This window comes from Lepidochelys kempii, chromosome 4 (genome assembly GCF_965140265.1).
Source record: "Lepidochelys kempii isolate rLepKem1 chromosome 4, rLepKem1.hap2, whole genome shotgun sequence".
Taxonomy (NCBI): domain Eukaryota; kingdom Metazoa; phylum Chordata; order Testudines; family Cheloniidae; genus Lepidochelys; species Lepidochelys kempii.
The window spans coordinates 14015925-14041314 of NC_133259.1; the positions used below are offsets into that span (position 1 = coordinate 14015925).

General features: G+C 44.9%; 1 protein-coding gene across 7 annotated transcripts in view; it reads left to right on the forward strand.

The window, feature by feature from the left end:
• Positions 1 to 25390, forward strand: part of FRAS1 (Fraser extracellular matrix complex subunit 1) — a 299490-nt gene that overhangs the window by 141475 nt on the left and 132625 nt on the right. For 6 of the 7 annotated variants that reach the window (XM_073340462.1, XM_073340465.1, XM_073340463.1 and 3 more), the window contains 7 exons: positions 4024 to 4167; positions 4628 to 4762; positions 15909 to 16052; positions 18996 to 19136; positions 19529 to 19669; positions 20859 to 21032; positions 24897 to 25037. In XM_073340462.1, coding sequence (XP_073196563.1) covers positions 4024 to 4167; positions 4628 to 4762; positions 15909 to 16052; positions 18996 to 19136; positions 19529 to 19669; positions 20859 to 21032; positions 24897 to 25037 — 1020 coding nt within the window. Of the gene's footprint in view, positions 1 to 4023; positions 4168 to 4288; positions 4343 to 4627; positions 4763 to 15908; positions 16053 to 18995; positions 19137 to 19528; positions 19670 to 20858; positions 21033 to 24896; positions 25038 to 25390 lie in introns of those variants that run through there. The other variant, XM_073340469.1, reaches the window with a different exon arrangement.

Here is a 25390-nt window from a genome sequence, read left to right on the forward strand (position 1 = left end):
CAAGAAAAAGAAAACAGCTTTAGCAGTTTAATTATGCTGTCATTGCAGAAGTGGCTCAGAGTGCTTGTCAGATAAATATTTAAAGCGTATTTGTTGAACGGACAAAAAAAAAAAAGCGTTTGTAAATCCAAAAGGCAAAGCCTTTGGGACAGGCCACCTAAACGTAGAGACATCTCGCAGGCTACCGAAGGGGAGCTCTTTGGGCATAAGAAAAGAGAAAGTGGGAGGGGGTTAGCCTGGGAGACCCAAGTTCAATTTCCTGATTTATTACAGACTTCCCTTGTAAACTTGGGCAAACTGCTCCGTGGCTTTTGAAAATGTTATCCCTGAAGTCCCATTTTCAAAAGTGACAGCTATTCGGTCCCCTTGACTTCCAGTGAGACTTAGGCTTCTAAGTGCCAAAGTCATTTAGGGGCTTTAAAAATGTTTAGCCTTAGTCTCTCTGTGACTCAGTTCCCCATCTGTACAATGGGAATAATAGCACAGCCCTTCCTTGCAGGGGTGTTGTGGGGATAAATTAACGAAAGACTGTGAGGAGTTCAGATGCTAAGCTAATGGGAACAGATTTGGGAGAAAGTGTGTCTGTGATTTGAAAACACTGCATCGTATTAACAGGTCTATATTTTCTGGGCTGGATTTTCCAAAGAGCTCAGCTCGCATGAGGGCACTTCAATGAGGGGGGCAGGTTTTAAAATATTCCTGGCACCAGAAGTTCTCATTCGTATCAATAGGAGCTGCTGGGTGAACATAAGAAACATAAGAACATAAGAAAGGCCATACTGGGTCAGACCAAGGGTCCATCCAGCCCCGTATCCTGTTTACCGACAGTGGCCAATGCCAGGTGTCCCAAAGGGAGTGAACCTAACAGGTAATGATCTAGTGATCTCTGTCCTCCATCTATCTTCACCCTCTGGCAAACAGAGGCTAGGGACGCCATTCCTTGCCCATCCTGGCTAATAGACATTAATGGACTTAACCTCCATGAATTTATCCAGTTCTCTTTTAAACCCCGGTATAGTCCTAGCCTTCACAACCTCCTCAGGCAAGGATTTCCACAGGTTGAGTGTGCGCTGAGTGAAAAAGAACTTCCTTTTGTTTTAAACCTGCTACCCATTAATTTCATTTGGTGGCCCCTAGTTCTTATATTATGGGAACAAGTAAATAACTTTTCCTTATTCACTTTCTCCACACCACTCATGATTTTATAGACCTCTATCATATCCCCCCTTAGTCTCCTCTTTTCCAAGCTGAAAAATCCTAGCCTCTTTAATCTCTCCTCATATGGGACCTGTTCCAAACCCCTAATCATTTTAGTTGCCCTTTTCTGAACCTTTTCTAATGCCAGTATATCTTTTTTGAGATGAGGGGACCACATCTGCACGCAGTATTCAAGATGTGGGCGTACCGTGGATTTATATAAGGGCAATAAGATATTCTCCATCTTATTCTCTATCCCTTTTTTGATGATTCCTAACATCCCGTTTGCTTTTTTGACGGTTGCTGCACACTGCGTGGACATCTTCAGAGAACTATCCACGATGACTCCAAGATCTTTCTCCTGATTAGTTGTAGCTAAATTAGCTCCCATCATCTTGTATGTATAGTTGGGGTTATTTTTTCCAATGTGCATTACTTTACATTTATCCACACTAAATTTCATTTGCCATTTTGTTGCCCAATCGCTTAGTTTTGTGAGATCTTTTTGAAGTTCTTCACAGTCTGCTTTGGTCTTGACTGTCTTGAGCAGTTTAGTATCATCTGCAAACTTTGCCACCTCACTGTTTACCCCTTTCTCCAGGTCGTTTATGAATAAGTTGAATAGGATTGGTCCTAGGACTGACCCTTGGGGAACACCACTAGTTACCCCTCTCCATTCTGAAAATTTACCATTTATTCCTACCCTTCGTTCCCTGTCTTTTAACCAGTTCTCAATCCATTAAAGGATCTTCCCTCTTATCCCATGACAACTTAATTTACATAAGAGCCTTTAGTGAGGAACCTTGTCAAAGGCTTTCTGGAAATCTAAGTACACTATGTCCACTGGATCCGCCTTGTCCACATGTTTGTTGACCCCCTTAAAGAACTCTAATAGATTAGCAAGACATGATCTCCCTTTACAGAAACCATGTTGACTTTTGTGCAACAATTTATGTTCTTCTATGTGTCTGACAATTTTATTCTTTACTGTTGTTTCAACTAATTTGCCTGGTACTGACGTTAGACTTACCAGTTTGTAGTTGCCAGGATCACCTCTAGAGCCCTTCTTAAATATTGGCGTTACATTAGCTATCTTCCAGTCATTGGGTACAATAGCTAATTTAAAGGACAGGTTACAAACCATAGTTAATAGTTCCGCAATTTCACATTTGGGTTCTTCCAGAACTCTTGGGTGAATGCCATCTGGTCTCGGTGACTTGTTACTGTTAAGTTTCTCAATTAATTCCAAAACCTCCTCTAGTGACACTTCAATCTGTGACAATTCCTCAGATTTGTCACCTACAAAAGACGGATCAGGTTTGGGAATCTCCCTAACATCCTCAGCCGTGAAGACTGAAGCAAAGAATTCATTTAGTTTCTCTGTGATGACTTTATCGTCTTTAAGTGCTCCTTTTGTATCTCGATCGTCCAGGGGCCCCACTGGTTGTTTAGCAGGCTTCCTGCTTCTGATATACTTTACTTAAACATTTTGTTATTACCTTTTGAGTTTTTGGCTAGCTGTTCTTCAAACTCCTTTTTGGCTTTTCTTATTACATTTTTACATTTAATTTGGCAGTGTTTATGCTCCTTTCTAGTTACCTCACTAGGATTTGACTTCCACTTTGTAAAAGATGCCTTTTTATCTCTCACTGGGTGCTGAGTGCTTTTGAAATTCTGCTGACTTCGTTTAGGTGCCTAACTGCGTGCTGAGCTCTTTGGAAAATACGATCTGCGGAGATCATTGCCTGGGGCTGTATAGAACCAAGCCTGTGTTCTGCATACTCCCTGCTCCCCTTGAAATCTCCTTTCCACGGACCCGCCCACTACGTCTCTCCATGCTGCAACAGAGGCAATGAGAGTTTTGAAATGCAGGGTCCAGGCTGATGATCCTGTAAAACCTTCCAAAATTTTAACTGTTTAGCCCAGAGTTCTCCAAACTCTGCCACGGCGTTGTCCCCACCTTCCCACAAACTATAGCAGGGGAAGAGCTTCCCTCACCCAAATGTTTTCATGAAGCCATTGTAAATTACTGGTCTCTGACAGATGCGCTTTGGGGGGGAAACCCACACTCCCCTACCCAGTGCGTAGTGTCGCTCTTTCTAAGCTGAGGCCTGCTCATGGGACAGCAGCTGGTTCTACTTTCAGGGAACACTTTGGATTAGTGCAGAGAGCTTCGCTCCTGAATGGAGCCTAAACTGTGCCCTATCTCTCTCAGCAGTAAGGTGATTGTCAAGCAGTGGAGACGCTGCTACGTGTGCATAGGGACAGAGGAGACCATTCTCTGTTTATTTAGGTAAAAATGATTCAGCAATAAAGAAAAAATATTCAGTCCCTTGGCCACCACATGGAGGCCAGCCTTGTAGTGTGAGAAACACCTACTGTAGGGAAATATCTTGTCGTAACCCTGTCCCGTCAGGTGATCTCTCTGCATCACTAAGCCTGCAACCCCTGCTCCAAGCTGACTTGGCCAAACTCCCATTGACTTTGTTACGGGATATGGCCTGAGGTAACTCAAGTTCCAATTGCTGTGGGCCATTAATTCCTGATGGTATAAGAATATCAATGAAAAGAGACAACATGGATTGTGAATGGACTGTTTAACACCAAGCTGGAGAACTTGAATTAAATGCAATGCTTACTTACCCAGTCCAATAAAATGCAGCATTTAACTGATCGCATGCAATTTATGAGACAATGCCTTGAGCCATTAGCAGAGAGGCCATGAACTGAGTTTTGCTTTGACTATAGCGTATGTGTTATTTCCAGACTTCTTGACACAAGGCACACAGTGCTGACAGCTTCTTTCTTTTTTGTTCTTCATGCTAGTGCAATGCCACTCAGACTGCTTGACCTGCTCTCGGTCCTTTGATCACTGTGATGTCTGCCGCGATGCAACCAAGTGGCTCCAGAATGGACGCTGTGTGGGGAGCTGTGATTCTGGATTCTATCGGGATGCTGGGGTTTGCTTAGGTATAGCCTATGTTCCAATCTCAGCTGATTGGATTTCCTTCAGGCTTTTGCTTTAGTCCTGGAGGACTGCTTATTCACGTTGCCTCCCAGTCATGGACTGTTATTGTATGAAAACCTTCCTCCTTGTTATCTCTTATGGATGTGGAAACACAACACCAAATTGGATATCAGTAAGGTTAGTCTTTCAGTCCTGGATTCAGGAAAGCACAAAGCATCTCTTTATGTCCTATTGATTTCAGCTGGTCTAAACTAGAGCTCGTTGGAAAATTTAGAGTTTCAAAAAATTTCAGCAAAAAAAGGAACCAGTTTTTTTCAACCATCTTTAGTCTCAAATGCTTTTCCTGCATAGGGATGCGTCCCTGAATTTAGCCTGCAGACTGACCATGCACAGATCAGTATCAGTGCACAATGACTTGTTAAGGTAACGCTGTCTCTTTTTCCCTTTGTTTTGTGTGGGCAGCCTGCATGGAGACGTGCTCCACTTGCACCAATGGGTTTGAGTGTACCTCATGTCAGGGATCCCTGCTGATGAAGTACGGGCAATGTGTGACATTGTGTGGGGATGGATTCTTCCAGGATCACCTCCACTGTGCAGGTAACTTACAAATAGGGCTGCCTGGTAAAACAGCCACATGTCTAAGCTACAGTGCAGAGTCTGTGTTTAGAGATCCATTGCCAACATGAGGACAAAAGTTTTCAGTGCCGTAACGCCACAAAATAACAGAATCATGTAACGTTAAGATGATGGCAAATGGGAGAAGAATGCACTCTTTAACCATCTGCTTCTGAAATCCCTACTTCTCAACACTGTGATTGAATCAGTCCTATTTCAATTCAGAAGTTTCTCCCAGGGAAATGTTATTGTGTCTTGCTCTTGGGAGGGTGAGAGAACTGCTATATTTTACCATTGACCTAAAATCCATAGCCATTTACTGGAATCCGATTCTTTGGTGTATACTTTGTTTCCAGCACAGGCTAAACTACAGCTAATGAAATCAGCCCTCACAAGGAGGCTGCAGTGCAGGTGTTTATTAGAGCGAATTAGAGAGCGACATGGGATATGGCAGGTAGCCAGAGTCACACACAAACATCCTTTCCTCTTTGGTGATATTTTCTTGCTTTTCACACTTCTCCTTCCCAGAACATCTCTTGTGGTAGCTGTTCGCATCAGGAATATTTAGGGACTCTTACTCTGTTAATCACGAGTTCTACAGAACAGTGGAAAGTGTCTCTAAATGAGTGTATCTCTGCACGTTTCTAAAGGTTGGGATTAGGATAGGGAAGGTGGGGCTTTCTGTCCGATTCCTTTGAAATATTTTTTCTTTGTCCAAACTGTGATTCAGCCTCTTTCATCCTGACAGATATTTAAAGTCAGCACTTCTCCCCTTGTGATATTGGCCTTTTTAGAGGGGCTGTAATTCTTTCTGAGACCAGTTCAGCCAAGCACCTGCACGCATGTGGGCTTCAAGCACCTGCGCAGTCCTAATGACTTCTGTGGAAATACCCAGTTGCTCAAAGTAAAGCACATGCTGAAGTGCCTTTGCTGAATTGAGATCTAAAGCAGGAGTTGGATTCTTGACCACTGCTTTTCTATAACTGTCTGGCCCAAAGGGTTTACGATAGATTTCAGGTTTTGAATGCTCCCGTCTAAGGGTATGTCTTCACTACCTGCCGGATTGGCGGGCAGCGATCGATCCAGTGGGGATCGATTTATCGCGTCTACTCTAGACGCAATAAATCAACCCCGAGCGCTCTCCCGTCAACTCCAGCACCATGAGAGGCGCAGCGGAGTCGACAGGGGAGCGGCAGCAGTTGACTTACCGTGGTGAAGACACCACGGTAAGTCGATCTAAAAGTACATCAACTTCAGCTACGTTAGTCATGTAGCTGAAGTTGCATAACTTAGATCGATCCCCCCCAGTGTAGACCAGGGCTGAATGACCTTATCTTTGAGTAATAGAATTGGATCAACCTCTAGATACCCCGATTAAAGATCTGGGCCCCATTGTGCCAGGTGCTGTACACACATATAATGAAAAGGCAGTCCCCAGCCTAAAAGAATTTGCAATCCAAGTTCTAATTAATCTTTTAGTTTGTTTTATTTTACCATTCCCTTTCTGCCTGCTCCTGGTCTTTTAAGTGGCAATGGCCATGCACTGTAAAGGCAGCTGGAAAAGGCTAATGTTTCATTTTATTGCCAGTTTGCAGTGAACTGGCTTTGCATTCCATCCATGTTCGTACCCATGCATGCCTGGAGTGGAAAATTGCTGGGAAAATTTGTTCATGTTTCCTCCGGGGAATTAAACCAATTTGCTTTAGTTCTGCCCGGCTGCATTTTCTGCATAAAATAAAACTGGCAGAGAAAGCCTCAAATTTCAGACCCATTCCATAATTCATTTCCATCCAACCTTTCTTTGTATGCTCTTTGTTTTCGTATACATGCAGTCAGGTTGTCCAAACTGTCCTTCAGCTGTCCAGGAAGCAGCATGTTTTATTAACGTCTGCAGTAAGTTTGTCAATAGAATCATATATAGGATTGATCAGATCCTCAAGTGGTATAAATTGGTGTAGAGGATCTGACCCTAGAAAGGGAAAAGACCTGTGAGAACAGATTACCTAGTCCATCCTTCTGCCTTTGCAGGACTGCTTTCTGCAGTATATGAACAAGCCACAAAGATTCAGTCTTGCTTCATCACTTTAGTTCTTCTTTTAAAAAAAAAAAATCTAAAACTAAAAAGAACATTTGACTGAATTGGTTTGATGTGGTGGGTTTCTCCCCCTCCCCCCAGCTCTAATAATGGGGTTTGTTTTGCTGTAAAACAGTAAAGCCACGAAGGAAAAAGGGAAATTGAAAATCAGTGAGGAGGCTTATTCAGAGAACTAACTGCGTGATTAATATTCACGGGATCAGTGAGAGACCGAGGCAGAGCAGAGTGACACATGGAGTCTGCTGTGCTGAGATGAGACAGAAATGAATAAGGAAAAGGCTGAGAGAAGAAAAGTCAAGTGAGTGAAAAAGAAGGACCTCTGCCCTGAAATGCAAGACAGGTGAAGGACTTGCCGTCTTCAGTGCCCCCATTCTTGCTTTCTCCTGCAACTCACTTACGCACATTTTCAGGATTAATGCTCCCTGCAAAGTCTAGACAAAACTCTGGCGGTGCTGCTTTGTCCTATCCAAATGAGAATATTGAAATATGTAACCTGATTGTAACAGACAAAGCCTACATCATACCAAAGTGCTTGGATTTTTATTAATGACTCCCTAGACTCTTTATTATTGGTTCTTTAGACTATCTTAGTTATAGAAGCTCATCTTTTGAGAACAGAGGTCTCGGTATTGCTAAATAGAATTACTTCAGGTAGCTAGCACTACCTTGCAACGAACTGTTCAGTTTATGAGTCATTTAGATATCCAGGGCAGAATTGTCGACAAAAAAAGTCAAGTCAGGCAACTATTTCTCAAATAATTCCATGAGTTCCTTTTACGACGCCGTTAGTGTTAATCTCTTGCAGTCACAAAACGGCTTGTGATCGTCACACCTGCAGTGATGCAGATGGGATTTCTGAGAAATCTTTTGAGGAAAGAAACTTTAAATGAATTTTTATTCTGAATTGTGACCAACTGAAAAGGAGTTAAATGGCTGAGCGCAGGAAGCACTATGCTTTAGTCAAACAGCTTTAATGAAACATGTCAGTTATGCCACATTTACTAGTGATTCCGGGCAGACTCATATTAATCTTGAGCACAGATGCTTTTATAAATGCATGGGTTTCTTTTCCTCAAGGAGGAAGCCAGTGCTTTGCGAGAGTTTTTTTCTCTTGAAAACATTGAGCATGGCTCAGCTCTGTTCTACACCCAGTTTTATACTGCTGGAACTCGTAAACCTAGAGTAACAGAGAGGTGGATCAAACCCTTTAACTTGGCAGCATTGGAATGCTCCTAATTTAGCACTGAAGTGAAACCAAAATTTGAAAAAGACTCATCCATCCATGAAGAATTAAGTGAACGGGGGGAAGGGGCCTCCCTTTCCCCTCTTGAAATATAAAGAAACAAAACTGAGAGTACTAGACTGTAGGAAGGCTCCTTGAAGCTTACAATATAGTCCTGAAAAATCAATAGGGAGAAGATTTTCACCACCTGTGTTGTCCTCTGTTACCCGAATGAGCTCATTTATATATAATAAGCAAATCACTGAAACCAATAATTGATAAGCCAGTCAGTGATAAGGCTGATGGTGACCTCGTTATGGCTTGCTATGTTGTAGAAGGAAGTTTAGTCTAATGGGAAAAGCAAAGGCTTGGAAGTCAGGAGATCTGAGTTCCCCATGATCAGCTCTTGACACAGGTTTGCTGTATGACTGTGAGCGAGTCTCGTGAGCCTACAGCGGCCGGTGGTTTTGAGTGCCTTGATTTTTGGGTATCAAGCTGAAGATGGCTGAAAGGGGCCTGATTTTCTGAGTGTGGGTGCTTAGAACTTCCTAAAAATCAGGCTCCTTTAAGGTCTCTCCAGTTGGACACCCAAAAATTGAGGTGCTTGTGCTCACTAGGGACTTTGAAAAGTTGGGTCGTCTGCATATCCGTTTCCCCCTCTGTAAAATGGAGAAAACAATATTCACCTGCTGCACCTCACGGTGACGTTGATATCTTTCTGTGATGAGGGTTATGACATCTTGTTGGGTTTGGGGTCTGCAAGTTTGTGCACTTGCCAGTGAGCAGACACAATTCCCTGTATGCTCAGCTTTATGGCCATCACTTGTGCTGATGAAAATAGGTGCGTAGAAGCAGTAAGTACTATCATGGGATGAGGCAAGCACGCCTAAGGTGGTTCAAAAGGGCCTGGCTGTTTTACAGTGATGTTGAAAGTTCATTGGCTCAGTGGGAGCATTTGGGGGAAGACGATGCCTTTGGGAGTCTAGCTGCTGCTGCCCCTCTTTGAGAAGATACAGCATATGGCCTCCTCTGTACACTGCCAGCTCCACTGACTCTGCTCTTCTGGGGAATGGGTCAGCATGGCTGGTGTCCGACTCATGGGGTTGGTCTACACAGCAAGCAACTAGGCACCCGCAGCTGGCCTGTGCCAGCAGACTCGGGCTCAGATTGCGGGGCTGTTTCATCTGGGCTTCGGTTGGAGCCCGGGCTCTGGGACCCTGCCAGCCCAAACCCAGGAATCTACATAGCAATGAAACAGTCCCACAGCTCGAGCCCAAGTCAGCAGGTACAGGCCAGCAACAGGGTTTTCTTTGCTGTGTAGCCATACCTATGGAGTCCTTGCACTCTCTCTCTGCAGGGCCAGGCACACTGTGAACCTTCATAACGATACATTTGTGTCACCACTTGTGACGATAAAGGACAAAAAACCAATTCAGGAGGACTACATCCTGACAGCTTGGAGTCACTGAAAATGGCTTTGTTTGCATAATCCCTGCTTTCAAAATCAGCAGTGTCTACAACCTTCCATGTCTCACTCCCAAACAAAATCTTACCCACTCCCCTTCCCCACACCCAGCCCTCTTTCCTCCTATATGTTTTTGGGGGAAGAGGTGAGAGGATGGGTAATATAGCCGCTGGAGGGTGATTTGGTGGGCATTCACAGAGAATCTGTGCACTCAACATTTGCTGGGTCTCTTTAGAGAACAAAGATATATGCTGTGGAAGACAAGTGGAAGGATAAGGTATCCTATACTATCAATGAAAAAATGGAACAGAGTTTGTTTCCTAGATGGAACAGCTCTCTGTACAACAAAATGTTTAAATTAAGCAGAGGAAATAGGCCATTTGAAGTATAGAAAGCCCCTTTGGCTTCTGGCCCAACCCTGTAGGGTCCTCATGTGACGGGGTGGACCCCCTGTTCAGGATGCCACCTGATATACTGGGGTCCCGTTGAGCCCGCCCGTTCCACCAGCCTGGGCTTTTCCTCATCCTGTCCTTGCTGTGCCAAGCCCTCAAGCCTTCTCTAGCACACACACAGGTAAGGCCACACCTAGCTGCAGACAGACTGAAATCAGCTCTGTGTGGGAAGATTCAGCTCGGGGATTTACCCAGCACTCCTGTGCACACCTCCTTTAGGGTGTAAATCCAAAATAATATTGTCTTGTGCTGATTAGAGAGATCTGTACGGCGCAAGCTCATAAAAAATGGTCCCCTCCCTCAATCTGGAGGGAGATATGCACAGTGTTTTGCCTCTCCTTCCCTAGATATGAATTGTACAAACTGGTTTATAGAAAACAAAGACAAGTTTATTAACTACAAAAGACAGATTTTAAGTGATTATAAGGGACAGCAAACAGATTAAAGCAGATTACTGAGCAAATAAAGCAAAACATGCAAACTAGGCTTAATACATTACAGAAACTGTCTACAAATAGTAATTTCTGACCCTAAATGTTGTTTTATGCCGGTGGCAGAGTTTCTTGAAGGTAATCTGCACTGCTTGCAGCTTAAACCTCCAGATATACCCTTCACAGATTGCCCTTTCTCAGCCTGGATCCCAGTCCTTCACCCCAAATCAGTTTTAGGTGTTTCCAGAAGTCATCCTGGGCAGGGATTCTGTGAAGAACCAGCGACCCTGATTAACTCACTCTCCAGCCTTTAATAAAACCTTTTGTGTCCCAGTCTGACCCCTCTTAAGGGAAAAACACTGAAAGCCCAAGATGGGGGTCTAGAATCAGGTGACACGATTACCTGACCCTGTAGTGTCAAAGCAGCAACTTGGGAAGCGTCTCAGGAAGGTGGGAGATTAGTGTATTCAGAGTCTTATTGTTCTTCCTAATGGCCTATTCAGGCTGATGGCCTACTATCTGGTGGGCATTTCCCAGGTGCAAACACTTTTGCAATTGATACAGTGTTTATATTCCTAACTTTGGATACAGCCATGATACATGCATACAAATAGGATAATCGTATTCGATAAATCATAACCTTTCAACTGATATCTCAAAGACCCATTTTGCATCCAATACATTGTAGTTATGCCATATTCATATCATAAGCATATTTCTATGAAGAATATGGGCGTGATGTGACACTCACTTTTTTCTCTTTGGTTCCATAGCACATGTCCTCTCTCCCTTGGCCCCATGCATGCTCTGCGTTCCGGCCTGCCTTCCAAGCAACACCACCAGTCAGTTATCTCTAGAAAGATCTGAGCTGAACAAAGCCGAGCGGTCTGAGATTGCTCTCCAGCAACCACATAGTTTCTATTGATTCACTTTCCTTCAGTGTTTAAGTTACTGTAGACCAACAGAACAAAGATATCCTGGGGATATCAATAGCTGTTGCATTTTTAAAACAGCAACCCTCAGGGCAGGTAGGCAAAGAGAAATTGCCTGATGCCTGTCATTGTGGGCGTGAGAGCTGAAGGTTTATATAAGAGCATGAATTGGGCCATGTTTGATATTCATTGGGAGACCTGCAGCTGATACCTTATGCAGGTGCTGCTTCTTTGACTATGGAAGTGGATGGGTTTTGCTGCCAGCCATGTTAGCGCAGCCTGAGTCCAGCACCAGCATGCATGGTAGACCTGACAGCTGCAGCAGTGCATTTAAAGGAGGCCAAGCTAATCACTGTCTTTCCTGGCAAATACCTTCGTTCAGTGGAGCCACCTGAGGAAGTTACTCATTAACCCTATCTGAGCAATTAGCTTCGCTGCCAATGGTAACCTGGCTGAAATGAATTGAGAGACTCAGATTTTTGATTCAGAGAAGACCCTGAGTGTTTGCTAACTTACTGAGAATGATCTGTAGTTTTGATTCTTTTTCTTTCCCTCCCTTCTTTCAGCCTCCACCAGTCTGCCCCTCCTCATCCTCCTCTTCCCCCTCAGACTCTTCAAGCTACTGGTCCCTGATCCTTCCTTTGTCCCTCCTCCAAGATCAGCTCTCTGGCTTGTTCCACAGACTCTCAATACTTCTCTTTCCTTCCCTGACTTCCAACGGCCCTGACCCCAAAAGGTTCCATGCTCCTGGTGCTATCCTGCCAAGTTCGTTCCATCTTCTCAGTAGGTCTGGCAGCCTCTGCTGAGCTACTTGTTATTGTCAGGTCTCTCTCTCTGGCTCTGCTAGATCAGAGATAACTCAGAAGTTATCACACCCCAGAGAAAGATAAAATGTGAAGACAACATCTGCCTTAGTAGAGGCTTCCAGAGCTGCTGAGATCCTGCATTGGTTTTGCAGGATCATTGCCAAAGGCAGGGGAGGCAACCGGGAATCAGAGCAAGATGGAGAAGGGGGAGTACTTAACCAAATGGATCTGACCTTCAAATAGTGCTGGTTTGCATCCGCGTCTGGCTTGAGCAGGGATCTGCTTGGTTTCCAATGAAGTGTGCTGCATCCTGCCTGTCCCGAAACTCACCCTGCCTAAAACTTGCCCATCCTGTTCCAATTCCTTCCTCTTTGTTGCCTGTGTTCAAAGTGAAACTTGCCAATGACTGTAGTAAGTTTCACTTTGCAGATAGGGGTTGGGGCAGTAAATGAGGGTGAAAAATAGTTACTGATTCAGAGCAATCTTAATTGCCCTGACTGATCTGGGTTCAGTAAAATAACATATGCTTTAAGGCAGCCAAATGCAGGGACATACCTTAAGGAGCAGAGAACATAAGCCATGTTTACAGAATGGGGAGCTTATTTTGGAAAGCAGTGACTCTGGAAAGGACTTAGGGGTCATTGCAGACAATCAGCTGACCATGAGCTCCCGATGCGATCCTGTGTCCCAGAGGGCTTCTGCAGTCCTCCAGTGTGTAAATGAGAATGTCAGGAAGATGTTGTAACTTGCTCATGTGGCATTGGTGAGTCCACTGCAGCAATACTGTGTTTCATTCTGGTGTCCATGCTTGAAAAAAAATGGTGAAAAATTGGAGGGTGTTTGGAGATGTACTACACGAAGGATTCAAGGTCTGGAAAACCTGCTTTAGGATGAGAGAATTAAGGAGCTCCATCCATGTACCATATTGAAGAGAAGGTTGAGAGGGGACTTGATAACAACCTGTAAGTACCTACAAAGGAAGAGTACACCTGATTTCAAGGGCCCCCTAAATTTAGCATAACAAAATCCAATGGCTGGAAGTTGAAGTTAGAAAAATTGAAATTGGAAATCAGATACAACTTTCTGTCAGTGAGGGAAATTAACCACTGGTTAATTTTGCAAAGGAAAGTGGTAAATTTATCATCATTTGCAATCTTTAAATTGAGCCTGGATCTCTGCTCTAATTTGATCACAAGTTTATGGGCTTGATAGTGGTCACCCATGAAATGGAATAATGGCCTTCTCCGCAGGAATTACTGGTGAAATTCTGCAGCCTGTGTGTTGATCTCTTCCGGCTTAAAATGTGTGACTCAGACTGCCCATAATGCTCTAGAGCAATCAGGACAGAGAAAGGGAGGAAGAGTGAGGCAAGAAGAAACAGGAGGGAAGAAGATGAGGAAGAGAGCAGCAAATTGCAAGGGAACAGAAGGGGAAGAGAGAAAAGGGTAGAGAGAAGAGCAATCGATAGTAGGATGGGATGATAGAGGAGGAAGGATGGTCTAGTGAACAGAGCACTGGACTTGGACTCAGGAATGTTAGGGCCAATTCTTGTGTGACCTTGGGCAAGTCACTTAGTCTCTCTGTACCTCAGATCCACATCTGTTCACTGGGGGTAATAGCACTGCTCTGCCTCAAAGGGGTTTTGTGAGGGTAAAATCCCTTAATGGTCGGGAGCTTCTCAGCTGCTATGGTGATGAGGGTGATATAAGTAGCTAGACAGATGCTCCAGCTTGTTAATAAAACAGAAACAACAGGGAAGAATGCTGTGTACTCCAGCAGATAAAAGAGGAATTAAAACACTTGGAATAAATCGGGGGGAGGGGGGAATAAGTGACCTCTTACTTTTGTGGAAATGAACATGTTTAGAATCAGTGGCAGCCATCTACTCTGGTCACTAATTGCAGTATCCTCTCCTTCGTTCTGTCCTCGCTTGCCCTGCAAAAGTTAGGCATGTTCCTCTTTTATTGGAAACAAACCCATTCTCATCTATTCTGGGGCAGATCGCTGCGGAGCATGGGTCTGTTCTTTTTTTTTTTAAATGGGCTTCTCTGCTATCCCTACTTTAAATAAATGTGCATTAGATAATGAAATTTAAGCTCCCCAACGCAGATCATTTATTCCCTCACGAGTTGTTGTTGTTGCCTTCTGGTTTTTGCGTGTTATACAGTCTGGGTACCATAATTGCAGCTCCTTCTGTGTTAGAAATAGCTTTCATATACCGTTTGAATTTCTGAATGCAAGTGCTGCTGAGATGATGTGAACATCACTGCAGAACCTCCGGTATAACCACACTGGAGGATTGCATCTTACTTTACAAATGGCAAACACAGTTGTGTTTTCCTGAGAGGTGGGTTTCATGAATGTCTGCATGTTCAGGACATACGCCTTTAGGATTCTGTTTCACCCCACCTTCCATAGGGTGGGAATACAAGCATAGGCGTGTCTTGTGAGACAAAAAGTTGAGAAAATCTTTAGAACATATATGGGTGTAATCAGGAAAAAAAATCTAATTCTGAAAGTGCTGTAATTTGCACAGGGTGTGTGAGTACTGGCAGCATGATTTAACATGATGTAACAACCACACAAAGACCATGAAAGGCTAACCAGAGTCGGCTGGATTTTCCTCTCAATTAAACTCATAGTCTCAAAGTGAATTGGGTCTCACAGCTATGTAGGAGAGCAGAATTTAGCTCCATACAGTCATTCATTTCTTTGCAAAAAAATGAGTATGTTGAAAGGTTGCTCGAGTCCTGTGCATGTACGAGTATCTTCTTCTGCTTAAGAGAGAGCATATCTATTGCCTGAATGGTGTATGTATGTAATATAGCGCCGGAATATCCAAACAATTACTGGGTGATGGCCTTACTGCAGAGTTTACCCAAAGATAAAGATATTAGCCGGCTCATTATAATTAGGGCATTTCCATTCTCTTCTTTTGGCCATATAAGGGAAAAGATTCACAGTGCACAATGTGCACTTTCATGGGAACCTGCCACAAAGAGACAGTTTCAACCTGTCCCCATGAATTACTAGCTCCCAGCAAACTATGATTCCATGACATAATTCCTTCCCTGTTCAGACAGAATCAGTGGGGGGGAAGAGTTCAGCAGCCCATAGCCATCAATGCAGAGTTTTTGGAGGGTAGTAAAAATCATTTCCAGAAGGGTGGCCTTTCTTTTTCTTTTTCTTTTTTTTTTTGGCAATGGCAGTTTGCTTAGATGAACCCCCTCCCACCCCCCAACACCTTTTGCAATCAGATCCTCATGGACAGACCTTTGCACTCTCATGTAGTTCCATTGATATCCGTGGGTCCTTGCAGGAGTCTGCCTGTAAAGATCTGGTGGTTTTGTTTACATGTAATGCAGGGCAGACTGTTTCCACCTAGTACCATGAAGCCCAAATCCTGGTCAATGCTATACCAATACGTATATTTTACAATAATCAAAGTTGCTCCTCTAAGTGTCTAATTGTAGCCGCAGGCGCTATTCTATATTGCACGTAGCTATTTTGCAGATGCAAAATTGGGATGTAAATGGAGTTCCCCAAAAGCGTGACTAGCCTAGATGAAAATACCAAACTCAACACACCAGTGATTTTTGAAAGCACAAAAAGCCCATGTTATTTTAGGAGTGAAAGTGCAAATAGGCAAATTGCTACAAAACTCATTTTTAAAAACTCAGTGGCAATGTGGTTTTTCATTAATCTGTTAATCTTTTTCCTTTAAGCTTGTCATGAGTCCTGCTCTGCATGCTGGGGGCCTGCAGAGAACAACTGCTTGGCCTGCAAGGACGGGTCTCACGTTTTAAATGCCGGGCTCTGTGTGGCCAACTGTGGTCATGGGTTTTATGTGAAGAATGGAATCTGCAATGGTAAATCTTTGTTTCTCTTTTTCTCTGACATGAACTTTGCACGTGCATGACAGAAGGGAATCAATATGTTGTGTAGCCAGCCAGCAAACACGATTGTAGATGTATATCTGAGAGACCAGACACACCCTATTCCATAAATGTTTAGTGAGAAATGCTGCTTCTTGTTTATAAGATTTACTAGCTCATTTAAAATGATCAGGTGCTGAAAGGTTTAAGGCTGTTTTGTTCACTGAGCAGCATGAAAGCAAAAATGAGATGATTCTTTGGGCTTGACACATCTGCTTGACTGTGGAAAGAGCAACGACTTTTGCAAGCAGATTGCTTGAAGATGTGCAATAATCCACAGCTCGGTGACGAAACAATGCCTGCAGCATGGGGGAATCTTTTGAAGGACAGGGAGAAAGAGAAGGAAAGGGGGGCAACGAATATAAGTCTTTAGAGACAGGTAGAGCTGGGCAGATAATGAGAAAAAACGAATGAGTTGCCAGAGTGGATCAGACCCAAGGTCTATCTAGTGTACTAACCTATCTCTGCCAGTGGTCGCTACCAGCTGCATCAGAGGAGGTGAGACAAACCCTTCAGTAGGCGGATGTGGGATAATCTGCCCTTCCTAAGAGTTTCTGATGTCCCAGCTACCTGAAGGAAATTGGCACTGGGGTGATTACGTGGTGGTTGTTGCACTTTACAAATGCCGAAAGTAAGCATGCTGCCTCAGCTAACCCGGGAACTCGCCAAAGTGAGATGAACAGGGGCAAACTCATGTACGTGAGGGGCTGGCTCTGCATCGATGTTGTTCATTGTCATTCGTGTCGTGCAAAGCACTGTCGCATCACATCGCAATGAATGGTAAAATCACAGCACGCAGGAGTCGCTGTCCAGCCATCTTCCGCCACGTTTCACGGTCTTCACGCAGCCTTAAGAAGTGCACCATACTGCCTCCCATCCAGCCGGCCACATCGTCAGACCACGCTCGTTGTGGGTGTCCCCTTCCGCTGGCATTTGACACCAATCGCTGCAAACCTTGCTCTGGCAATCTTCCTCTGCTCATCCAACCCATGTGTCCCGCAAACTCCAATTCTCGTCTGAAAGTCTTGATGATATCAGCTGTCACTCCATTTATGCTGTAAATTCGGGTGATTACCTTCTTGTTAGTCCTGTGGGAGGTATAGCTAATGCGCAGCCGTCACCGGTAGCATTTCAATTCAAAGGCAGAAAGCCTCTTGGGTGTCTGTTGTCTTAGCATCCGTATCTCACGCACACGCAGGCAAGAGACTGCAGCAGTGTCATTTTATACTTCATGGTAATACCTTTGCTTCTCCAGATGTGGTTGAATGTTGCTAGAGCAGCCATCATGAATCCAGTTCTATGTCTGGTGTCTCTAAGAGTTCGGCATCCCTTGTCGTCACACTACCCAGCTCTTTGGAGTGCTCACCACACTCCAGTGCCTCCTCAGATGTGGGTAGGAATATCTTCGCCTTTTCAACAGACTTAGATGTCACCATTGCTCTTGTCTTTTTCTTTGATCTCTGTATATTTAATTTCTCTGCTTTCCTCACTGCCCTGTCTAGAAATTTTTGCACCTCTTCTTGTGACCATCCAATCAGGTCAATATCACTGGCGAAACACAGATGACTAATTGTTTGTCCACGTGTACACCCTCCTGTAGGTTTCCATCAGTGGCTCTTCTTACAATTTCTTCAAGATAACCATTGAAAAGGGTCAGGAATAGCATGCAGCCTTGCTTGACTCCTATCCTCAAGTCAAACCAACTGCTTTGCTCATACCCCGCAAACACCAAAGCCGTTGCACTGCTGTAGAGCTTTTGTATCTGCTGTATTACATTTTCACCAACTCCAACCAGCCGCAGGATTGTCCAAAGAGGCTTATGCCATCTGCTTCAGCAAAATCCATGAGGACATGGACCGCCTTCCCGCTGTTTACTAGCACTAGCTTGCATAGCACATGCAGATTGAATATTTGCTCCACCATGTCTCTTTTGGATCTAAACCCAGCTTGTTCTTCAGCCAGAAAGTTCTCTCTCTTGGGCTTTCTCTTCAGGATGGTGCTCAGCATTATTTTGCTAGGGCTATATCAATAATGAGATTGTGGAAATTATTGCACAAACAGCTGGGTTCCCATTTTTATGAACAGGAACCATCAGGGACTGTATCCAAGTCTTGGTCCATATTCCAGACTCCCAAACCATGAGCTTATGGGGTGTGTGTATGAGTGTCTCTCCATCACTCTTAATTGATTCTGCTGGTATGTTATCTCTGTAGTTACACCTCTACAGATGTCCTTAGTAATACTTATGGTTACGAAGAAAACCCTCTGAATGCAAACTGATGTCTGCTGCATTCAGAAAATGTGAAAGAGGGCTGTGACCTTTCCACCTTACATTCATCTCAATGGGGTGTTAACTCTCAAGTCTCTTTCTGATGGAAAATGAAAATTGTAGACATTGCTAAGAATTTATCTGGATCGGGAGCAGATGGGACATAAGCCTATTTTTTTCAAATCTACAATTCCTGAGAAGAAAACCTTTAGGATTTTCGGAGCCTCCAGAGGCCATGTCTCACTGATTCTTTACTGACAATTTTCCACTGTTGCTGTAATAAAAGTGCATCTCCACTGGTGATAGCAGTAGTGAGAGCACTAGTGCAGAGCAGCTGCTGCTGTTTCTACTATGGTGTAACTCAGAATTCCACTAGTTCTTTAGGGCAATTAGAGATCTGTTCTGACTTCTTTCATATATGTTACTCGGCATGCAGTGAAAGGCAAGAGGAAGGGTTTGATTTACTGTAACATTTGAAAGTGTCTCCGTAACAAGGAAGGAGCTGGGCATGACTATATTTTGCTATATTGTATACATACAACCAGATTGGAAACACTGCTGTTCCTTTCATAATGGTGCATTTCCTTAATGATCTGTCCTCTTGGCAGCTTGTGACCAGTCCTGTGAAATATGTTATTCAGACCAACCCAGATGTTTAACTTGTGCTTCAGATAAGGTGTCACACAGTGGGAAATGCATTTCAGAATGCCCTGGTGGGTATTACACAGACAACACTCGGAGATGCAGAGGTAAGAGGCATTTCTGCTTGGCACTTGTTGCATGACCTTTCTAATGACCTTCAAGGCACATTCCGAAGCTCATCTTCTTTTACGAGTGGGTGGGGTACAGAATTAGTTGAGGAGACGGGGTTTGAGTTTTTAAGTTGCTCAGTTAACTCGGGGTGGATTATTTTAAAATGATCTCCTTTGCAAAGCGTTTTGAGATCTATGAGTGAAAAGCACTATGCAAGAGGAAATTATTTTTCTTATTATTTATTATCCTCACTGTCATTACTTTAACATGTGACCGAATACTGTGGATGTGTGCGGACTGAGAGATGACTTGGTTGGCAGCATGGTACAGTAGCCGGCAGCATGACTACAAGCAGATTCCACTTATATGCTCTCTGTTTCTCCACCAGCTTGTCACAATTCTTGTGCCAGTTGTATTGGACCATTGGCTACCCAATGCACTTCCTGTTCCCTTTCTCTGGGATTGCACCAGGGCCAGTGTCTGCCTGCCTGCGGAGAAGGCTTTTATCACGATCGCAATGTCTGCAAAGGTAAACTATGTATTCTGAACCAGATCATGGAATATCAGGGTTAGAAGGGACCTCAGGAGGTCATCTAGTCCAACCCCCTGCTCAAAGCAGGACCAAGCCCCAATTTTTGCCCCAGATCCCTAAATGGCCCCCTCAAAGATTGAACTCACAACCCTGGGTTTAGCAGGCCAATGCTCAAACCACTGAGCTATCCTCAGTAAAGTATAAATCAGTCAAATTCCATTAGCTGATTTAGAGCAGCTGAGAGTCTGCCCCATTACCGTATACTGAAGTAAGGTGAGGTGTGTGAAATTGCCACTTTTTGCTTCATTTTCCCCCCACAACAAACACACACAAATGATTATTTTTTTATTTTTTTTTCCCCCAGGGTTTGCTCCCTCTGGAGATTTCCTCCCTCCCCATATTGTTGCAGTAGGCCAACATGACAATGTTTCCTATATTTTTCTGATGACAGTTAACTTTGCATACAATTTCATATTAAAATTCAATGGATTTGCTCATGCAAAAGGTAATTTCCCCTGGGCTGCAAAGGAAAGTATGAACATTCAGGGGACTCAGTTTACACTTCTCATAAACCCTTCAAAACCCTCCTTTTCCCCTCCTCCCCATCTCCCCCCTGCTTCCCCAACAACACAGTGTTGGTTTAGGCAGCTCTACAGGTCAAAGGAAAATGGAGTTGCCTAAAACACCAAGCTGCCGTGTGCTCCCCTTTAGGATTTTGAAAAAAAATAGGTTTTATTTTTTAATTGGGAAAAGATGTCAAATCTGTTTTCACCATTTCATTATATAAAACAAAGCATCCCATTGGATTGTGGAATAGCCTCCCAAAGGAGGCTGCGCATACCCCATTAGTTAACTCATTTAAAATTATCTGGTGGGATTTTCAGATGCATTGGCCTAATTCTGCTCCTTTGGAAATGGGTGATAAAACTCCCATTCCCTTCAATGGGAGTCGAATTTGGCGGGTGCTTGAGAGAAACCCACCCACGCGTAATGCTTGACGAATCTCCTGTAAGGAGCAATTCAACACTCCGAGGTGGCTGAAGAAGATGATTTATCTATTTTTTTTCCCACCAGCTCTCATTTTTATGACAGGATTCTGTGGTTTGCCTTCAGATTATCTGGCTTCTGTCAGTTTAAGGATGATGTCCTTTGATCCATGACTTCATATTCCATTGCTCTTGTACAGGTTGCCATCCATCTTGCCGTGCCTGTGTGGGGCCAGAGAACTCTCACTGCACCCAGTGCAGGAAGCCAGAGGAGGTATTGCAGCCTGGACAGCTCCTCGAGGGAGCACCGTATGGCATTTGCCTTTCTCAGTGCAAAGCCCGATTCTACCTCGAGAACACCAGAGTGTGCAGAGGTGAGGAAAAGACTGGCCAAATGATACTTAAGTGCTTTCAGCGTACGTGCTGGTCTTCATTAGGTTTTAAATACAGTATTGGGAATGACTGATGGTGTGTGTGTGTGTGATATACTGGATGTGCTTGTGACATGCTACAAGCTACTGTCTGGCTTGTGGCACCAATAAGTTATCAACCTGAAACGTGTAGCGTTTCGTAACCTAAATGTGCTCAGCTGATGTTTGTCCTGAATGCTGGTGTTTTTGAGAGAAAATATCATTTTAAAAATGTGTCAGATTCTAGCAGGTCCAGGTACGTTTTTATGGCTCCTAGAGTAGGTCTGCATTGGTGTTCCCGCTCCATTGAACACAATGGTAGGAGTTTCACCAGTGACTTCAACTGGAGCAGGAGCAAGCTCCAAGTGCGGAAATTCTTGCAGGGGTTGCAGAAAATGTTTAGTTGTCTTGCTTGTTCCTGAAGCAGTTTAACAGGAGTGCTGCTTTTGTAAAGAACTGTATGAGCAAGTCTGCACCCAGCACACCTTTCAGCCATGGCTATCTTAATGCATTCTGGGTATCCTGATGGACCTATCCCATCATGCCCAGCACTGTGACTGGGAACAGAGACTTTTAGGTAAATTCCAAACAGAAGGCCTTACATTGTGGGATGGCGTTAGGAGGACAGGCTGAAGTGATACAGGCGGAATGCTTGTGGCTTCCCAGCCATGCTGAGAGGAAACCGTTGTAGATGGCACTGGGTCAGCCAAACCCAGACTATAAGAGTGCTGGTCTGGATGTTGCAACCAGCTAGTAGAACCAGTGGCTGCATACAGCTTGGGACAGCTTTGCAAGCAGGTACACGGCACGGTTTGCTACAACCACTTTTCACGCGGTGCAGGCAGGGCCGGTGAAGAGTTTACTGTGGAAGCCTGGAACCAGCTCAGCCCACCTTCAGACTTAGGCTGTGTGTACACTGGAGCCGGGGGTGGAAGTTCCAGGTAGGCAAACTCACAAGCTAGTGCGCTAACAGCAGTAGCGTAGCTGCAGGAATGCAAGCAGTGGGATGGGCTAGCCGCTCGAGTACAATCCCCTCCGAAACCCTGGGGACATACTCGGGACAGCTAGCCTCTCCCACTGCCCCTGCATCGGCTGTTAGTTTGAGAGCGCTGGCTTGATCAGATTTAGCGCAGGCATGACACCGCCAACCAGAGTCCGAAGTGAAATGGTACTTCTACAAATGACAGCTCTGCAGAAAGAGTCCCACGAGCCCCTACGCAGAATGAGCATTCTCATAGGCTAGATACTCTACAACTGTACAGCCTATTCGGCTAATTTGAGTGCTTCCCCCATACATGCTTTGTGTTTGCTGGCGATGACTGTAACATAAAACTTATCTAGTGTATTCGTTTCACAGAAATTTGCTGGAGGGTCATTTCTTGCCTTAGAGGTGCTTAAAAGAGAAAAACACATTGTTAACACAACAAGATGGTTCTGCAAAACAATCAGCTGTACAGGCTGTAACAGGTACAGCGCTCTGGTTCTCCTCTCAAAGGCGTCCGCGTCAGGTTTGTATCCATCTTACAGTCAGCTGAACAGGTGCCAAGTGAAAGGAATTTGCACGTATGTAGATTTAAGCGATTAAGAGGCAAGCAAGAGAAGAGAACATCTCTTGATTGTCCTAAGTGTTTTCTGTGCCAGCCTCAAATCCATAATTCAATCACTCTTGACATTTTTCTTCAAATAACATTCCAGTCATTGTTTTCAGCGCAATTGCAGTTCTGTGCGTGGGGATGGATAACAAGAACTTGTTGTTTTTCTTGCTTCTTAAATTTCTAGAGGCGGATCTTCAGTGGGTGCAAATTGTCATTGCGCCATTTAAGTCCATAGAGCTGTGGCAATACATCAGCAAAGGGTCTGCCGCAGAGCAGGCTGGAATATTTCTAAGAAACAATTTCATTGGAAGATGCCAATTTTAGAACCTGGCACGTTACACTGAAGCATCTTGGGTTCAGTGAACTTGCCATGACAAAGGCTGCCAGGGCCCACAGCGTGGAGAAAGCGCTGGCCTTACAGGGCTCCCAGACTCCCTGCCGTGAAGCCAGGAGCCCCAGCTCTTGCTGGGGCTTGGCTCTAAAAGTAACTGGATGGATGCTGCTTCACCCTTCTAGCAATGCAAACTCTGCAACTGACGTGAACAAATGCCTATAAATAGGCAAAATTTGCATTTACTGTCTGAGAGGTCGGGCTTGAAAGTTTTCTCCATACAGGTTTGGATTATCTCAGGTATCCATGGAAACATTCTTGTCCGTAATCTGAAACTCTTGAAATTTCCCTGACAACATTGGGTCAAATTGATCCCTGGTCTAACTTTCTTGATTTCAGTGGAATTAGCTACACCAGAGGCTGTGTGCTCCAGTGGAAAAGGGCACCGCGCTAGTAGTCAGGATCCCTGGGCGCTGTTCATAGCTCTGCTACTGACCCACTGAGTGACCTTGGGCAAGTTCCTTCACCTCCTAGTGCCCGTTTCCTCCCATCCTTTGTCCGTCTTGTCAGTTTAGACTGTAAGCTCTTAGAAACAGTCCCTGCCAGCCCCAGGCTTTGTGTTCTGCAGCAGGGGTTCTCCACCTTTTACTCTCTGAGGCCCCCTTGACTTGCTATAAAAACTCCAGGGCCCAGCGGGGGTCGGAGGGCCTTGGGGTCGAGGATCAGGGCTTCAGCCCCACTGGAGTGCTGGGGATCAGGGCTTCAGCCCCGCACCTCCTGGGTTCAGCCCTGCGGGGAGTGGTGGGGATCAGGGCTTCAGCCCCGCAGGAGGCGCCCAGGGATTGGTCTCTGGGTTTCAGCTGCGGGACCTCTCAGCCCCCTTGAAAGGGCTCTCAGACCCACAGGGGGCTTTGGTCCCACGGTTGAGAACCTCTATTGTACAGTGCCTAAAACAATGGGGTTCTGCTCTCTGCTGGGTCCTGTAGTCTCTGCTCTAATACAAATGGATAACAATCAGCAGGGTTGCAGTTGGCCTGTTTTGGGGTGCAAAAGCGTAGAGTCGTTGATTGTGCATGTGGCAGTGATTTATTTCAGCTCTCTCTCACACTCTGACTTCAGGCTGGACAGTCCTGTTAATCAGGGCTGATTTCCCTTATTAGCTGAGAAGTCAAGTGACTAGTCCTCAATAGAGCTGTTGCTGCTGCCACAGAATGGTGCTGGGGCAAGGCCACGGAAGGTAGCGACAGGGAAGACCGACACGCAGGGTGTGGACCGACCGTGACAGATGATTTCCTGATGTGCTACTCCTGTGGAAGGGCAGACGCCCGCTACTGTTCCAGGGAGGATGGGGAAGGTACAAGACCATTTCTACACGAGCACTTACGTCGGCAAAACGTTTTGTCACTCAGGGGTGTGAAAAAACACACCCCCTGACCAACATCTTTTTGCCGTCGTAAGCGCGTGTGTGTACGGCACTGTGTTGGTGGGAGAGCTACCGCCGCTCGTTGAGCTGGTTTTGTTGGGCCGACGGGAGAGCTCTCTGTCGCTGCGCGAGCGCTCCTGGAGGGGCACCGCTGTAAGCTTGTAAGTGTGGACCTGGCCTAAGACAGCAGCTTGCACCCAATTCTTCCGTTCTCAGAACGCAAGCATGATCTTTGTGAGAGAGGGTTAAATGCAGTTACTTGTGGTTGCTCTTTGTATAAATATTCCCGGAAGACAACATTTGTACCTTTGCCTGTATTACGGCCTCTCACTGGCAGAGAAGCCTGTCGAGTATGTGGCTTATTGCCTTAGGGGAAAAGGTAAGCTAGCAGGTGAATGAAATCATCTCAGTCTAGGACAGCGACAGCAAGCACAGGCTGGAAACCAATTTGTCTTCCTCTTTGTTTTCTTTTTCTGTAGAGTGCCACTCCTCATGCTCAGCCTGTACGGGGAGAGCTCCCCACAACTGCACGGCCTGCTCCTCCCCCCGTGTCCTACATGATGGCCAGTGCTTATCCGAGTGCCCGGAAGGATTGTACAGCCAGAATGCTCTTTGCCACTGTGAGTGCATCGCAGAGAGACCTACAGTGTATACTGCTGCATCTTGCTGCTTGAACATTTCAATGCAATTAGACATGCTGTCAGGTTATAGGAGGTTATTCAGTAATTTTAGGAGAGACTCATATGGTCCAGCTTCAGCAGCTGGATTATTTTATCAGAGAGAGAGAGAGAGATGTTAAATAAAAAATTATAACCCACTCTGCTCGACTGGATTGGAGTGAAAATATACTGCATTTTATTGCAATAGGCTGCGGTGGTGTTCTCAGCCAACATACCATGGGGGAAGAGATCTTTAACATACTGTGTGGCGCTTAAGCGGGATTCTGCATTCAGAAGGGCTGGTTTTACTAAGG